Source organism: Parasteatoda tepidariorum, chromosome 10 (genome assembly GCF_982258835.1).
Source record: "Parasteatoda tepidariorum strain Cologne lab strain chromosome 10, Ptep-v5.0, whole genome shotgun sequence".
Taxonomy (NCBI): domain Eukaryota; kingdom Metazoa; phylum Arthropoda; class Arachnida; order Araneae; family Theridiidae; genus Parasteatoda; species Parasteatoda tepidariorum.
This window is the reverse complement of record NC_141764.1, coordinates 7,789,305-7,808,709: the sequence shown is the minus strand read 5'-3', so window position 1 is coordinate 7,808,709 and position 19,405 is coordinate 7,789,305. Positions and strand designations below refer to the sequence as shown.

Here is a 19,405-nt window from a genome sequence, read left to right as displayed (position 1 = left end):
AACAATAACTCTTAAAATATTCTCTCTCAATTATTGCAAGATTATATGAGGAGATTAAATTATGAGTATTAAATGATAAATAAAGCAGATTAAATCATAAATTGGGCTCTTATGTTATTTGTAGAACCAATATACCTCTCCAGACAATGTTTTTAAACCCAGTATGTCATTATTCATTAAAACAAATCCTTCAAGCAGCAGAGAATTAATAATGAAATTGTAAATCGATTTCTTCAATATGACCTGCGATGGTTCAGTGGTTAAATATACTGACTGAGCTGTCAAAACGAAGGACTGGGGTTCAATCTTCAGAGGCAGCTTGAAGCTCACCCAGTTTCAGATTGATGAATACTGGAAAGTAAAGGTGGCCTGTGAGCAATTCTGATTACATTACCACAATCTAGTTGTTGATTTCGAAATTCCAGAATCTAAACCTCCATGACCCTCTGGTTTACAACGGTAGACCAGCCAATGGCAGATCCCGACATAAGGCTTTAAGCAAAACATTATAAATTAATTTTAAAATATTCACACATTCTTTAAAAAAATTTATCCAACTATGTTAGGAATTTTCAATTCTGTCTCCTTATCTCTTTCAATAAAAGAACAATATATGAGAAAAGTTTGTTGAACACAAAATTGTGAAATTGAGACAAAAAATTAAGAAAAAAAAATACTCTGCAAAAGAAAAAGTTAATGATGTTTAGAGGGTTTATAATGTCATCCTTTAAAAGTTTTAAAAAAAATCCCAGAAGTCCCTTTTTCAAAATTTTAAGAAGTCATAAAATAAGGAGAGGGCAACAATATGCTAGAGGGAACAAGATTTCCAAAGAAATTTATAAAACTTAAGAAAAAAAAAAACATTTATTGACTACAGTAATGAGTTTTTTTTTAATACTTCCAAGATATAAACAATTTTGAAATTTTTATATGAAAGTTAATGTATGTTTAAAATATTTAAATTTTAAGAACGAGCAAACCTTCACTAGTTGATAACATATAATTTTATATTATAATTCTCTTGATATATAATTTTTCCCCCTAGTTTTATCTGTCCTGCTAGATTATACTACTTGCTGAGTAATGTTTTTTCATTAAATAAAATTAAACAAAAAATAAATTTTTTTGTAGCAGTTAAAGGGATTATACAATTTTATATGGAAAACTTCTTGATCATTTAATTCAAATAATCAAGATTTTACTTGCATTATTTAAACATTTTACTTGCATACTTTACAATACAACACCAAAAAGACAAACTATTGTATTCTACAACACACAAAATACTCCAACTTAAAGATTTAAATTCATAAAACAAAAAATTTTTTCTCGTGTTCGTCGATGGTAAAAATAAACATTTGAAAAATCTGATTTAAATCATAAGCACTAGTATTTCATATACTTAGCAATTTCTAGCAAATCAAAAGAATTAACAAAAGATTTAAAAAAAACTTTACTAACATGTTATTTTTAAAAAAAACTATTTTTCTCACTCTACAAATAAGTTTTTAAAAATAAAAATTTTATTTTCTAAAAATGATTTTCTACATTTTTAGTGCAATACTTAGAATGTTTAAAATAGGATTAAGAGCTGTTGAAATATTCTCTAAACATATTTTCAGACCATCACTTCCTTCCTGTCAGCCAAATTAGAAAATTTGTCTGATATAAATTTGACTCCCCCCACACACTTATCCTTACATAATCTTTTATTAAAAATGCAAATTTTTTCTAAATTTTATTTTATTTTTTACATGTATATGTTACCGTTAAAGTATATAATGTAGTTATTTCATAGAATACCTAGTTATTCCATGAAATAACTGATCGTGTCCTTTAACGGACACGATCAGTTATTTCATGGAATAACTAGGTATTCTATGAAATAACTACATTATATACTTTAATATATTATTAATTTCACACTTTAACTAGTTATTCTATGAAATAACTAGGTATTCTATAAATTAACTAATGAGAGACAGTTAAAGTGTAAAATAAACAATTTATCTAAAATGAAATAACTAGGCATTCTATAAATAAACTAATGCTAGACAATCAAAATGAAAAAGAAGCAATTTATCAGATAGTTAGCAGATCGTTATTTTATGAAATAACTAGTTAAATCATGAAACACAAGAGAGTTTTACACTTTAACGGACTGCAGATCGTTATTCTATGAAATAACTAGTTAAACCATGAAATACAAGAGAGTTTTACACTTTAACGGCCACGATCAGTTATTTCATGGAATAACTAGGTATTCTATAAAATAACGAATTTCATACTTGAACGGTAACATATATATTTTTTTAGTAAAGAAAATATAGCAACTTCTCTTCTCAGAGCTGTCACTATAAACTCATTTCCCTTTTCAACGAAAATTTAAAAAAATTACCCCTCTTATATAAAGCCGATCACTGGTCTAACGTTACTGTAGTGGACTACCGGGCAGCCAGTGGTTGTGGGTTTGGATCCCACCGTAGGTATGGATGTAACTCTCTCTCCATGTTCTCTGTCCTTTAACCCCTTCCTTATCGCTCCCGTGAAAATGACGGGGTGAGGTTTCGTCCTCTATTTATCGCTCCTGTGATATTGACGGGCTTCATTTCTTTCGCCCGGAAAAAATTTTATTTCTCATTTTACATACCAGATGGCAGTACCAGGATATTTTTAAAGTAATTATAAATAGTTTATTTTAAACTAGATGTCAGCACAATCAAATACTTAATACAAATACAAAAGTAAAAAAAATAGGCACTTTTATGACCGTTTTCTTAAAAATTAACCGATCGTTAAGGGATTAATCTGTGTGAATGTAAACTGCCCTATAAATGGGTTTGTGGTTGTATGACATGGTCAAGGCTACTTCATCGCAGTAACTTAGCCACAGGTGCTCACTGGGAAATGATAAAAGAGTAGCAATTCTGAGACCAATGGGAAAAAGACCCAACTACCCACCATTAAATATCAGGGTTGCCACTCAAATCTGGAAAAAAATTTCCCCATACATATTATACACAACGTATTAAGAGGAAACACACTATCAATGCGCTTTTGTGTGAGCTATATTGGGCTAACTATATTTATTAGTTTTAACTGCTGGAAAAACAGCTGAACATACTTAAATAATGCTATAGTAAATGAAGTAGTTTACATACTTAAAATATCATGGTTAAATATCCCATAGATTACGCTTTGAGTGGTCACCATTTTTGTAAAAGACGAAGATACGAAACAAAATTCCCTGTATTTTCCCAGTTCGTAAAGAAAAAAATCAAAATTCCATGTATTTTCCCTATTATTTTAGGTGATTTTTAAATTCTTTGTACTTTCCAAATTTTCTCTGTTCTTCCTGCGGAGTGGCAACCCTGAATATATATATATATATACATATATATATACATACATGATATATATACAACATTTTCACTAAAAAATATGGGTTAAGAAATGCTTCAAAATAAGAAGTAATTGACTTAAGACATGACATTCAGGAAAATAAAAATAAATACCAAGTTTGTAAACAAAAGCAGGAACACTACGGAAAGAAACCCGTCCACTTAAACCATTATTATACTGGACTACAGTTTTGACAGGTCCGCAAGGACAGTGAAATACTATCTCAGTTTCAGGAGAAGTAGGCCTTACCAATCCTCTATCTAATACATACCGGCCAAGAGCTATAACAGCATGACCACACATTGAACTGTAACCTTCATTATGGAAGAAGATTGCCCCTATGTCTTTGTCAAATGGGTCCACTTGATTTATAATAGCACCATACATGTCTTTGTGACCCCTCGGCTCGTTCATTATTAATTTGCGGAAGTCGTCCAAATGAGTTCGTGCATAATCCCGCTTTTCCAAAATTGTAGAACCCTTCAGTTCAGGCATGCCGGAAACGACGATTCGCACAGGCTCACCTCCGGTGTGCATGTCGTGAGTTTCGATTTTCATGATTTTCTCACCAGTCTTTAACATTTTACCTGAGAAAGAGAAATACCTGGCATTAGTTTATGCTTATTACGAAACTTATAGCTTAAAATTGAAAGGTAGGAACTTTATTTACATCGCAGTAGAACTGCACAAAGGACTATGAACTGCACACGGTCTGGGAAACATCCCTAAGGATGATCCAAAGACATGCCATCACAATTTTGATCCTCTGCAGAGACCAAGGCATCCCTGCTTTGGCAACTGTACAACCTGCGCACGAAGTCGAGCACTTTGTGGCAGAGTAGTTTAAATAGGTACAGATATCTGTCCAGAAGGTCCTAACATCCAAGAGATTAAAGCGATGTCTAACATCGATCAAAGCATGATCTATCTGATTAAAGGTGTTATTGTGATGGGAACACCATGTCATTTTGTGTACATTTTCGTGTGTAAACATGGTGCTTCTAATATTCACACCATGTTGTACCTCTACCGCAAAATAAATTAATAATAAATTATGTTGGTATAAAAAATGGTCAAAATAATTTTTATTTTATTTATCAATAAATGGTTCATAAGTAATATTTTTTTTTTTTACACACAGCAAAATGCATTCATTACCTACATGCATTAAATGCATACATGCAACTATTTTTTTTATCAAAGTAAGGAATCACCAGCAATCAAACAAATTAATTAAGGAATGTGTATTTTTTTTCAGTATGACAGCAAAAATTAATCCCATTTTTGTTTAGATTTTCATTTTTCTATTTTAAAAACCAAATGTTTTTAAATAAAAAATGATAATGACTATGGAGGTCATCAGAGAGATAATTTTTATGAAATTCATATTTTTATCTCCATACTTTCTAATACAGTATATTGAAATATAATATATATTATCTGAGAAATTATTTTACTTACTTCAGATAGAGCAACCAAAATATTAATGTAAAAAGGAAAACTTTCATTTTGAGCTAATTTTTTTTTATTTAAAAAAAAAAATTATTTCTATTGCACAGTATATTTAATAGTTTCAATAAATATTATTTAAAAACTTAAATATAAAATCAAACATAATTTTCAAAGGGAGGGGATGGGGAGAAATACACAAAATTACTTATGAAAAGATTATTCTTAGCAAATTGAAAAGTTAACCGTAAGTATTAAACAAATTCCTTCATTAAACCTTCCAAAATAAAACGTTAAACGGACTTTATTTGCAAAATTGTTATCAAAACTCAAGAACCAATAATAATGTAACTTTAAATACAATTCTTACTGTTTGTTTTTAATTGGAAGTCGTTTCGTTTCAATATTTCTTTTTTAAATTCCACTAACCAAACTAATTACTTAATAACTGCAAAAACTGAGTATTATCACTCCTAAGCAAGAAAAATAAAACTATATATCACTTTAAGCAATAAAATAAATAATAGAATTACGAAAGAGCGACTTTTTTATGTATCAGAAGTTATCACCCAACTCGTTGGTTATCACGGTTTGATTATGTAAACATTAGATTACGTAATATTAGATTTGTAGAAGAGCTTGGCTTCTCAGAGTACATGACTTTTAGCTTACATATTGTTAAATATTAGGATGTAAATCACCGGTATGCGCCTTAAATATCATTACGCTTGCGTGGGCATTCATATCATGAGGAAGATTCGTCCCAACAGATCACCCAAGTCAAGTATCACTGGCTGCTGTCAGTGTGCTGGTGAATGACCACTTGGATTAGTCGGCGTAGGGACTGAGGGTGTGCGGTATTGGTCCTAGTTCAACTGTTCTACCTTAAAGTGCTTAACTTCACGTGTAGGTTATCAGTGGCCCCCATCCCCCCAAGCTCTTGGGCGCATGTACTTAAAAAAAAATTCTTTCGTCTAAACTCCCCCCCAAATTATTAATTTTATTTAGTGTAAAAATCCCCCCCCCAAGCTTTAAGTGGGCGCATCGTGCTACCGAACCGGGGGTGCCATCCCTTCTGAAGAGGATCAAAATTGTGATGGCATGTCTTCGGATCATCCTCAGAGATGTGTCCAAGATCGACGCCAATAGCCCATTGTGTAGCTTTAATGCGGCGTAAATGAACTAAGACAACAATGTGCTAAGGCTACTAATCAGGGGCTCTACAATGTGCGGAACATTCTTATGACGAACTGCTAGCGCATGCGCGAATCGCATTTCCATACGATCGCATATGTGCGAGGATGCCAGCTAGATTTTTGCTTAAAAAATTTTTTTTGTCTCCATAAAAGATACTGATAAATACTTCTCTGACTTTTTTTTTCTTTCTGAAAATAAAAATGATTACGCAGATATGAGTTACGAAAACAACCTAAATTTAAGAATGATAAATAGATTTTCATTAAAGAACGCAAAATTTATATTGTAAAATTGATTTAAATTTATTTTCCACACCTTTTAATTGATTGAAAAGTTCACATGAAACTACACTTTGTTCCAGCTTTCTCGTGGCAAGACCCTTAAAATGTTTTCTAAATCATCAAACATCAAATATTATGAAAGTTTTAGTTTTTAATCGTTAACCACTCTATGTAGAGTAGTAAGCCCATAAATACATAGTTTGCTTTAAGTTTTTCCAGTAGAGTAAATGTATATGAAGTATGTATATTTATAAAGTAACAAATATATGACTTGACGAGGTTACCAACCCGACTAAAAGATTGTTTACAAACAAACTAAATTCTTTGCAATTACTCTAATTACTATGCGTTAGACAAATAGTATATAAGGCCATTCTTAAATTAATTTGTGAAAAATTTTTGCAGTGAATTATTGCATTGAAAGTAATGTAAAGTTTCGTCACATTATCCATAAGTGATCCAGAATAACTTTCAAATAGAATATGATGGGAAAAAGTAATTCTCTTTTCATTTTGCTACAATGTTTTTTTTTTTTTTTTTCCGTTTATTGTAATGTAAGAGTGTTTAGAAGGTTAGAAAACTGTTCGACTTAATGATTAGCGGGGATGACTTTAAATATGCTAATTAATTAGTGCAGATGATATTTTAAGTTATGAAATCAGATACAAAGTCTCATTTTCTCTGAATAAAACGTACTTTTTCTTTCTCCAACGGATTCGGATTTTTGACCATCAAAACATAGGGAGTAGCAGCAATCTGGGAAATATGGTTCACATAGTTTTTAAAATTCGATTTCTGAAGAACTATTCAACCGAAATTTTTTAAACTATTATAAAATAAAATAATGAAAAATTATAAATATTTACTGAAAGTTATTTTTTACATGGAATTATCTTTGGATGAAGAAATTTATAATGGTGAGAAAAAATGTTTTAATTCGCTTAAAAAAAAAAACATCTCGAGATATGGCGAAAAACTATGAGAACCTGACCAAACTATGAGAACCATATTTTCCAGATTGCGGCTACCCCCTATAATGTGGGTGTGATAAACCCGAATCTATTGAAAAAAAGAGAGAGTACGTTTTTATGTCTGATTTTGTAACTTGAAATGTTGTATGCACTAATTTATTAGCATATTTTTAGATCACCTTTTCGAACCATTAAGATTGAGTCCTAAAACGTGAAGATCCGATCATTACATTGAAAGTTATTCAGTGTGATCTGTTATTTTTTTTGTTTTTTTTTTAGTGCTGTAAATGCGATTTATGAGAAATGTAATGATATCATATGAAAAAAAAATTTCATGAGAAATTTAATGATTTCATATGACAATTTTTAGCTGGTTGAAGCGAATTCTGCTGCCGGCTTGTATCAATCACAGTGCTGACGTAAAATATTCTCAGAAGTAGATTCAGTGGTATATCGTGGGAGGTTTTCGTGGTTTTCCTGTCCATATAAAGCAAATGCCTGTTAGTTCTATAAAAAAAGTCCTTAAAGTAGGCTAATTTTCCCTCAATGCTGATACAAAAGTTCCCTTGTCTTCTGAGTTGGACTCCAGATTATATAGCTACGGAGTTGAACATTGATAGTCGTAAACTCAGAATCGAGTCGGCTTGTTCAGCGTCGGTTATGAAATAAAATAGAAAACAATAGGTGGTTTGGAGTAGGGATGGGCAAACATTTTTGGTCGAGGGCAAAAAATCGAGAAAAAAAATGTTTGGTGGGCCAAGTAAAGAAAAAAAAAAAAAAAAACGATGTGCAAATTTTAATATAAATATTTAATGAGATGAATGAAATTGCGATTTCATTTTTGAAAGTTCCTTATATTGAGGTTCGAAGTGAGATGTGCTTATTTTAAGGAACGAGGCTAAATGCTTGTCTGTTAATCTACTTCTGAAATAATTTTTTCTGAAATAATTGTTTCATAGTTGAAAACTCTTGTTAACATAAGATTAAGCAAACATAGCACTGATTTTTAGGCATGAAATATTAAATTTTGGAAATTAGCTTTTGGTAATGATTTGTAAAACTCAAACTTTGACATATTTAGAAACAACTGCTTCAGATGATTGTTAGATTGTCCGCTCGTTGGAGCTTAAAATGCGCAGTCTGCCACAAGTGAAGTACAATTCACCTATATTAGATTCCATATGTCTGCTCCTCGAAAAAGATAATTGCTTGTTGGAGCCAATCTACGGCCATTCTGTAAAGAACTTCTGCTTTCAACATTTTACCAATTGAAGCTGTCTGTGCTATTTCCATCAATTTATGTTTTGTAGAACAAAAATAGAGAAAGTAAAAAGGTCATCAGTACTTTGTTAAAAAAAAAAGAACAGAAATAGCTTTAAACAAAGTCGAGAAGAAAATGGATGTATGTTGTTTATATTTGCCACAGATCGGCAAGTTAAAATTCTATCCGCGGGTCGGATAAAACCTTCCGGCGGGCCACAGTTGGCCCGCGGGCCGTAGTTTGCCCATCCCTGGTTTAGAGAATGCCTTACTTTTATGCTGGTTTCAATTTTGACTAAATGCTTTAATTTTATAATTGATATAAGTTAAAGCTGTTAAATTTACTCTTTTAGTAAGCTTTTCCTAAATTTTTAAACGAGATACCCACGAGGTTAGGAAATTTGAAATTCGAATTTCAAATTTATAACAGATAAAAGTTTATAACAGATAAAAAAGTTAGGGAACTCAATTTTAAAATTTTGCAACAAATCTTGAAAATGACCAACTCCAAAAATGACGGAAACAAGAAATATAGTTAAGAGTTATTAAAAATTAGAATGAATAATTAATGAAAAAAGACGCTTTACTCAAAAATTTCTCGTCTCAAATTTTTTCGCATCTATAAACATATTTGAAGTTTATATTGAATTTGTAAAAATAAGTATGAAAAGATAATAAATAATAATTTCTGTATAAATTTATTTTAGTTTTAATCTCAAATAAGTTATTAAATGGGTGATTATATGACTTATGTGACTCTGAATAAATAATTTATATTGGAAATTTAAATTTTCTCAATATTGCTTTTACTTATAATTTATATACCTATTGTGTGTTATAAAATAAACATAAAAGGAAACCTTTCTTTGCAAAAATTTTCTCTACAAAACTTAACGTTAGTCATATTTTCTATCAGAATGGAAGCAAGCTTTGTTGCTGTTTAAATAAAAAAAATTCCGTTTGTAGTGTGAAGGAATATCGGCTAGCTCAAATTAATTGTAAATTAGGACAAAAGTGACTAAAAGTACACTTAATAAAGAATTTTAATTAATAACCACAGATACAAACATAAATTACATTTAAACAAAAGTAAAAAGAATTAATATTTTAAGAAAACTCGGGGAAAGGGGAAAAGTCATGTTTAAGGTTTCATATCCGAACTTGAACTGAGTCTCGGTGGTGGGGACATAGGTGGCACCACAGTGTATTGGTTTGTTACAAACTCCCCCTCTGACTTCTTAGACGTCTCGGCAAGGAGTCAGGAACCTTTTTATGTCTATTTAGAGCAGAAGGTGGAGATTTAGTTGGAATACCGGTAGCTACTTGAACATCTTGTATGCGTTTTGGGCGCCCTCTTTTTCTCAAGGGAGTCACAGGAGTTATCTGATGTGCAATACGAAACTTATTCTGTTCTTGAAATGGGGTTAGGGCTGATACATGATATTTGCCTAGAATCTTATCTGGTTCATTGGGATCAGCAATATCAAAGGTTGTAGGAGATTTTATAGCAACAATGACGTAAGGGCTATCTCTCTTTGGCATGAATTTACTAGTTTTCTTTAGATGCCCCTTACTAACAGGATGGAGACTAACCCAAACTTTGTCTCCAAGGTTGAATATAGGATTTTCTCGGCGTCTCATATCAGCATATTTCTTTTGTTTATCCTGATGTTTCTCAACTCTCTCCTGAACTTGGTGTACAGTTCTGGCAAAACGCTTCAAATAAGGAGTTATTTCCGGAACGAAATTATCATTCTCAATAACTGCTTTTATGTCATGTTTAACATCATCAAGTGTTCGTAATTCTCGTGCAAATTGGAGAAAAGCGGCAGATTGTCCTGTTGATTCACATTTGGCTGTGTTTAAAGAAAACCTTATGAATGGCAACTTTTCTTTCCATGATTGATGGTTATTACCAACAAGTACGGCCAAACGAGTTTTTAAGTCTCTGTTCTTTCGTTCCACTGGGTTAGACTGGGGATGATAGACAGGAGTCAGACATTGGTCAATGTTCAGAATATAGCATAGCTGTTGCATGACAGCACTTGTAAACTGAGCACCGTTGTCACATATTATTTTCCTGGGTAACCCATATCGAAGTAAGACTTCTTCCATGAGAGTTGTGGCACACTCTCTGGCTGTTGCTTCCTTTAACGCAAATAGTTCTGTCCACTTTGTAGCATAGTCCTGGGCAATAAAAATCCATTTCTCACCAGTTGGTGTTTCTGGAAGAGGACCGAAAAGATCAATTGACAGAGTCTTAAAGCGTTGAGCATAAACAGGAGTTTGAAGTAAACCAGAAGGCTTTTGATTAGATGGCTTGTAGCGACAGCACTCAACGCAGCTTTTAACATAGTCCGCTATATCTTTTCTCATTCCAACCCAGTAGTATCTTTTGGCGATACGGTGAAATGTTCCTTCAGATCCAAAGTGACCTGACATTGGCGAATCGTGATATTCTTTAAGAATTTCTGTTTTTCTTTGTTGGGGTATGACAAGTTGTGCCTCTTCTTCGTCTGAATCTGGCGAGTACCGGTATAGCACTCCTCTGTTCATGATGTAACCACGACCAGTCCAGGTGGCAAAGTCTACTGATTTCTCAGGTTTCTCAAAAGCTTCAATGATTTTTCGAAGTTCAGCATCTTCCAGCTGTGATTGACGTAATTCGGCTGGAGTAGTAGTGGGGATTTCAATTGATACAGCACAGATTTGGCAGGAATCTGTACTTGAATGTTCACAAATTAAGTCTTTAATTTCATAAGTTGGTCTAGAAAGAAGGTCTGCTATTACATTCGATTTCCCAGGAGTATAAAGAATTTTTGGATGATATGATTGAATTTGAAGAGCCCATCGAGCCAAGCGACCAGATGGTGATTTGATACTCATTAACCACTTCAGCGGTTGATGATCTGATGCAATTATAATTTCTTGATTTTCCACATAGCCACGGAACTTATCAAGGGCCCAAACTACTGCAAGAGCCTCTCTTTCGGTAGTTGAATAATTTCTTTCAGCTGAACTTAGCAATCGACTTGCATACTCAATAACATGTTCTTCTGGGCCTTCGCCTTGGACGAGAACTGCTCCAAGAGCATAATTGCTGGCATCAGTTTTAATATAGAACGGTTTAGTTCCATCAGGTTGAGATAACACAGGTGGTGAAGTCAACCTTCTCTTCAACTCCTCGAATGAATTCTGTTCATTTTCACCCCATGTCCATTGTTTATTCTTTTTTGTTAAGTCACTTAGGGGTCTTGCTACTTCGGAAAAATGAGGGACATATCTACGAAACCAGGAACAAGTCTGTAAAAAGGACTGAACTTCCTTTGCACAGGTTGGCTCAGGAATTCTTTGAATTGAAGATACTTTATCGCCATCAACTTCTACACCTTCTTGAGTTATCCAGTGACCTAAATATTTAACTCGGTCACAAGCAAAATGGCACTTGCCCCTGTTAGCGTTGAGTTTGAACATAGAAAGTCTTTCAAACACTTTTCGTAAATCTGATAAATGTCCATCAAAAGTCTCAGATAACACTATAATATCATCTAGGAACGATAGTGCAAACACCTCTTTTAGTCCAGATCGAAATTTGCCAATAAGACGTTGAAAGGTGGCAGGCGCATTGCGTAAACCAAAAGGCATTCGCAAATATTTGTACGTACCAAATGGACAAATAAAGGCTGTCTTCTCTTGATCTGCATCATTGACCTTTATCTGATGATAACCCGCTCTTAGGTCTATAGTGGACATGAATTTTGTTGATTTGGCCTCAGTTAATAAATCATCCATCCTTGGTAATGGATAGGTATCGGGAATGGTAGTAGAGTTCAGTTTCCGGTAATCTACACAAAGTCTGATTGAACCGTTAGGTTTAGGAACCAACACCACTGGACTAGCGTATGGAGATTCGCATTCCTCAATAATACCTTCAGCTAGTAATGAATCTAGCTCTTTCTTCAACAATTCTTTTTTAGCAGGGGTCATTCTATAGGGAGGTTCAGCAACAGGTAAGCTATTTCCAGTTTGAATTCGGTGTTCAATATAAGGAGTGGCATCTCCCCCTGGCTGAAAGATAGTTTTGTATTCTTCTAACAAGGAGTTTATTTCATATTGTTGCTCTTTTGATAAGTGCTTTCCTTCGTCATCTCTTAATTTTATGGCATCAGATGTTTCTAATTTAGCAACAGGATCGTCTGTAGACTTCGATGTCTCTGGAGATGTTATTTTCTGAGATGCTATTACCTTTGGGGCCACTTTACCTTCAGATGGTTCTTTGTAAAAGAGATACTGCTTCTCAGGATTTTCGATGAAATGCCAAGTGCCATTCGGGATGTTGAGCACTATTCCAGCAGCTTGCGAAAAATCAGTCCCAAGTAATGTTCGATTACCTTTAGCTTTTGGCAAAGCGATGAATTTCATAGGTATTATCCTTCCTTCTACATTAAGATTAACTGTTGTAGTTAAAGCTTGGACATTTCTCTCTTTACCATCAGCAAATACCATCGTAATATTCTTTTTGTTAAAGATAAAACCTTTGTCTTTCAACAGTTTATAGAATCTCTCTCCAGCAATAGAATTGGATGCTCCGGTATCAGCGCAAAAAGCTGCTCTCTCTCCACAAACATTTAAAAAGATTGAACTAGACGGCAAATTCGTTGATTCAGCTGCATACAGGTTAATATAGCTCACAATAGGTTTTGTTTCTTCTTTAAACTTTTTACATTTAGGGCACTTTGATTGAATAAATCCAGGATTACCACAACCATAGCAATGTATAGAAGTTTTTCTTTCTAGTCGGGCATTATAAGATTTCGAACCTTCAAAATTCGCATTTCTGGCTTGGGGACTCTCTCTAGGATTAGGAGATTTAAATCGCCTATCTTGAACAAATTTTGCGTTTTCTTTAAAATATGATTTCTTGGCAATGGGGGGTCCATTTTTCTTCATGCTATATTTCATGTTTTCAAAATAATCAAGCTGATCGGCTAAAATCAATGGATCATTCAGCTCTGACCAAGTATCCAGAAAATGTTCCTTGACATCAAGAGGTGTCTTTTTCTTTATTTGATCAGCAATGATCAAATTTTGGAGTTGATCGAATTTGGAGATGTTCAACTCAGTAAGCCATCCTTCAAAATAAGATTTCAGTTCAAAAGCAAAATCCTTATATGTTTTGTCTGCACCTTTATTGTGTTGAGAGAACATTTGTCGAAATCTATCAGCCGTCAGTCTATAACGCTTCAACAGCATATCTTTCACCTTTGCGTAATCCTTTGAATCCTCTTCACTTTCTCTAGCAACTAGTTGATTTATTTCTGGGGGTAATGAACCAATCAGATATGGGATCCAGTTTGTTTCAGGTATATTAACAAATTTCAGTTGACGTTCAAAAACCGTTAGGTAAAGACCGATCTCATCGTCAATTGGGTTGAACTTCGGAAGTATGCGACTTAAATCAAACTTCGGTTGCTCTGCTTCTTGAGAAACAGATGGTCTCTGCAAATTTTGATTAACTTCTAGTTGAAGTTTTAGTTTTTCCAATTCGAAAGTACGTTCTTTATCCAACCTTTCTTCTTCGGCCATCTTTAAAGCATTGTCTTCAGCTATTTTTTGCTCAATCAGTTTAAGTCTTTCTTCTTCCTTTTCGGTTGCTAAGCGATTCTCCAATATAGTATCTAACATATTTCTCGTAAATTCCTCATTGTATGAAGTAGAATTTAAAATCAAATCACGCAATTGAATTACTTTCAAATCTTCTGTAACTTGTAACCCAAGCTCTGATGCTAGTAATTTCAAATCACTCTTACGACCCTTTCCTAAATAGGACATCCTGAACAGGTATATGAGTTTGAGTTTATTTCGTATAAAAACAGTTTCTTCAAATGTCTATCAAATGTGTAACGTAAATGGATTAAGGGGGGAATAGGGGTACTGCTAACAACTTATATTAACATACAATAAAATACACTATTTTTCTATTAAAATTGCAAAAAAATAATTAATATGCATAATAAAATTTATATAGATAAAATAATAATTAAAATAAATATCATGAAAATATATTTGAATTGTTGACACTGTATGATGTAATATTTATGCTTTGACAGAAACAGAATATTTTTAAAGTTAAATAAATATCAACATACAACTCGTCATAATTGATTTGAATTTCTTTTAAATATTCAACATTCTTGTAATTCACAGAAAAATATTAATCAGATGAACCATCATATTCTATTTATCACATCGCAAAATTTATTTAAGAACAAAATCTTTTACTTATTTGAATAGCATCAATCAATAAGCAATAAAATGACCAATTTATTATATCTTTCACTTCTAAAGTGAATGTATAAGTAACCACAAAACCATATAAATTAAAAACAATCATACAAAATATTCTGCGAAGAATAATAAATCACTAAGTATCCTTTTTCGAATTTAAAACATTTGCATTAATCTTTTTCAGAGTCATCACTTTTCTTCATTTAAGGAATGAATAAGAATTCACCAAAACAAAACAGCATTTCAATTACTAGACGCCATTCAAGGTCATTTTTTGTAGAAGTATTTCTGTTAACTTCGCTTAATATTATAAGTAAAGAAAAATGTATTTCTAGCAAAAATGATTTTCATATAAAAATGTACCATCATTAAAAGCAGTTATACAATATTTCAGAATTACTAATTCCAAAGTCATAAATAACTCTTTTAAAGTATAAACATTTCTTCAACTAAGAAACCATTACTTCCGCTTTCGGAAAATAAGTTTCACTTTGTATGCTTAACTTTCTTTTTTAAAATCTTTAAAAAGCAATCTTTTTAAAATCTTTAAAAAGCAATAGATTTTAGAATAAACTGCAACTTTATGCTTTTATACAGATATAAACTCAGTAAATATATATTTTCGTTGATTAAAAAATAAGTTTTCTTAAGATTAGAATAATCTTTATACATAAAAACATAATAAAGTGATCAGGTTGATCAAAATGTTTTGAAATGACCAGGACGGTCTCTGAACGAACGATAATATTAAACGTTTTAACCGGGATGGTTAAAATCTATATTTATTTATGATCAGGATTGATCAAATTTATATTTAATAAACTAAATATAAAAACTACTTATCGTCTTGGATTGACGCATCTATCCTTTTTGTTTTGAAAACAAAAGTTCCACCACATAAATTGAACTGATGTCAAAGAAACTATGAACTAAATATTTAATTCTTAAAATTTTCGATGAAACATAAATACTCCTTTGAAAACTTTTGGAAATGATGATATATTTAGAACAAAGCGTTCTCTCTACAACGTATATTTATTATGATTCTGATGAATCAAAATTATGAGATTCGGATGAATCTAACCAATAAGTTAAACAGTAACTTATTATTTTCATACAATATCAATTATTCACAGTTCCAAAAGTTATCAAGGCTATAATAATTCGCTTATCATAATAGTTTTTATCTCAATAATTTTTTTAAATCTTAAGTTATTAAAATCATAACTAATAGCTTACTGCGTTTTCTTCAGGTTGAAGATTATGCACGTAAATAATACTCTCGGGTGGAGATTTTCACTTTTGCTTCTGGATGAAGCTATTTTCCTTAAAACACAAAATATTTCTGCTCCAGGATGGAGATTTCACTACACAACGATTCTAAGGAGAAAAATTGAATTCGAGTTCTGATATGAAACATGACTTACATTTTAAAACAGCCACGAGTTGGGCCGCCATTTATGTAGTGTGAAGGAATATCGGCTAGCTCAAATTAATTGTAAATTAGGACAAAAGTGACTAAAAGTACACTTAATAAAGAATTTTAATTAATAACCACAGATACAAACATAAATTACATTTAAACAAAAGTAAAAAGAATTAATATTTTAAGAAAACTCGGGGAAAGGGGAAAAGTCATGTTTAAGGTTTCATATCCGAACTTGAACTGAGTCTCGGTGGTGGGGACATAGGTGGCACCACAGTGTATTGGTTTGTTACACGTTTAAATATAACAGTGTATAGAAAAAAATGCTATCAGGAATTTTATTCATATTTTTTTAATTAATTTTAAATAGTATAAATTACACTCTCTTTTCTTTTCTTTTTGCTGTTAAAAGAGTAATTTTCTAGTTATTTTTTTCGTAAATTTTATTTTAGAAAAAAAAAATTACATTGATTGATAAATCAGTTTACAAACACTATGTACCTTTTGGAATAATAATATTACAACAAAAACGCAATGCGATTTTATTGACGATTAGATTACTCAAAAAACAAAAGAATTTTTTTTAATAAAAAACTTTTATATATATACATACATATACTATATATAAACAGATCTTTATAAAATAGCAGTCGAAATTACAAAACATGTCTGGAAAAGTACGAACTGCATGACGTAATGCCTGACGCTTAGGCACTTGTATCTCTAGGCCAATAAGGTTGACTCTCTTCTTAATGCTTTATACGAAAGGGGGTTTCCTTATTTTCTAAATCTGGACGACGGGGAGCATATAGTAGCAAATTCTTTGGCCTACCTTTCGTTAACACATTCTGTTAGACCTTACTCATAGTGTGAGTACTTATATTTCTTATCTTTTATATTTTCTTTGAATATAACTATATTTATTGTAACAAAAGAAAATATTTATAATTAACTTGCAATTTTTTTCCCTCATTTTTTTTATTATTTACCTTTTTCGGAGATCTGCAAATTGTCGTCTATAAACTTCTGTTTTCTTATGCTAAGTTAACTACGGCTAAATAAATTTGGTTTATCAGATGTGATTTTTTTTTTTTTTTTATCTTTAGAAATGGAATGCATAAAATTAGAAAAAGCATGAATGTAATGAGTAACATAATTTTTTTTAAAAATTATAAAATAGGAATATTTTTTTCAGACAGTGAATTTTTATTTATTTTTTATTAATTGGATAAATTATGTTATTCTGCATACATATATTTGTCAACCTGCAGTTCAGGTAAAGTATAAGGCAACTAAATTTACTTTGTTTTTTCAAAAAATTTTTTTCTTTAAAAATAGAAAAAAAAATTATTTTGCGATTTATTTAACAGGATATTCAGACATAATATAAATACATTTTTTTTTTCAACATTCTTTTCAATAATAATTTTTTCTTGTATTACAACAAATAATTTTGCAGATGGGATGCATAAAATTAATACTGTAACGAAACATTATGTTAAACAATATTATGAGATCGGGAAGTTTTTAAATCAAATCGTAATAATTTCACCGTGACGTACAATGATTAATATTATTATTAAATCGGTATTCTCAAATTTTACTATTTACATCACATTAATTTAAGTAGTACAGCGATAGGAAAGGTTTTAAATCAAATCATAAAGCTTTCAACTAAAATGAATTTCAACATAATTGTAATGTAGAATTCTTTTTATTGTATGTTTTTACAATTTTTATCCATATTTCAGCATTATTTAGATTAATATCATTAACTAGCAGTATATAATTTATAGCATTGATGTTAATTAACTTTATGAAATAACCATTCTTACTTGTTTTTGTCTATTGATTCAATACAAATATTATGAAATATTTAAGAGAATAAGCTTTTTCATTAAAAACACATATAAAAATAATGGATTGGGGAAAAGAAATTAAAATAACATTTGAACTGCATATAAAATAATAAAAAGTATGGTTTAGAACTTATTGGTTAGTAACAAATAAAGAATGAAATACTTTTTTTAAAATTTTACTTTAACACAATGGAACTTACACTTATTAACATATTGCTGCCATTAAATAAGAAATAAATAGAATGGAATTATTTTAAAAGTAGTTTGGATGTTTTCTGTTGAAATGTTTAATTTTATTTAATACATTTTCATAATATTTCATTAAAAAATAAAACAGGGTACCATGATTTAAATCAGTTTGATCGAAATCATGATTTAAATCAATGATATTTTTAAAAATTCATTGATTTAAATCAAATAATGTTTTTTTTAAAAAATCATCAATTTAAAAATTTACAAAGCATTTCATGAGTTTGTTTAATATTTTTATTGATTTTTTTAAATTTAAAATTTAGCCTAGACATATAGCTATGTTAATAAATATTTTACACTGGTACTTGTTGCACAATAAACTATAGCACTTTATTAATGACGTTTTGAAATTATTTTACAAAGGAACAAAGGGAAAATTTAACGTATAAAGGGAAATTCTAATATAATTTTTTATATAGTTATATCTTTCAAAAATTGCTATTTAAAAAGTTTTTTTTAAAGAAAAAAAAAATTGAATGTGATGAAAATTCCACAAATTTATTGTTTCGAAACACAATCTTCATAATAACAGTTTATTTTAATAATTTTGAGTATGAAAGAAATATAAAAAATTCGTTTAATTATAAATTCAGAATGTCTTTTCAAACTTAATTTTCATTTATTTTTTAATAATTGGGTAAATTAAGTTATTCTTTATACATATATTTCTCAACCTGCTGTTCAGGTAAAGTATAAGGCAACTCAATTCACTTTTCTTTTCAAATGTTTTTTCCCCTTACACCTCCCTCCTCTTATTTTTAAATTGAAAAAAAAATGAATTTTGTGATTTATTTAAATTTTTTTTTTGTCTAATCTAAGTACATATTTTTTCCCCGTTTTTATTTGAGTAATATTACAAAAAAATGATTTTTATTGTGGCAATATTATTTGAAATGCATTGTTACTTTTTCTTTTTGATAATAATCCAATTATAGTAATATTTAACTAATTATAAACTAAGTTTCTTATGGTATTTTTGTAAAAAAAAATTTTTGAAAAAAATCGAAGAAATCAGATTTA

The 19,405-nt window shown here is 30.8% G+C and overlaps 1 protein-coding gene across 3 annotated transcripts in view; it reads right to left on the bottom strand.

Annotated features, from left to right (window-relative positions):
• LOC107454194 (trans-L-3-hydroxyproline dehydratase) overlaps nucleotides 1-19,405 on the bottom strand; it is a 65,705-nt gene that overhangs the window by 11,369 nt on the left and 34,931 nt on the right. The window contains exons 1-2 of one of the 3 annotated variants that reach the window (XR_015429667.1): nucleotides 5,222-5,452; nucleotides 3,516-3,989 (exon numbers count right to left, since the gene is read on the bottom strand). Coding sequence is in view for 2 of the 3 variants with exons in the window: in XM_016071296.5 (XP_015926782.2) it covers nucleotides 3,516-3,984 (469 nt within the window). In the remaining variant the exon portion in view is untranslated. Of the gene's footprint in view, nucleotides 1-3,515; nucleotides 3,990-5,221; nucleotides 5,455-19,405 lie in introns of those variants that run through there. The other 2 variants (XM_016071296.5, XM_071184452.2) reach the window with 2 other exon arrangements.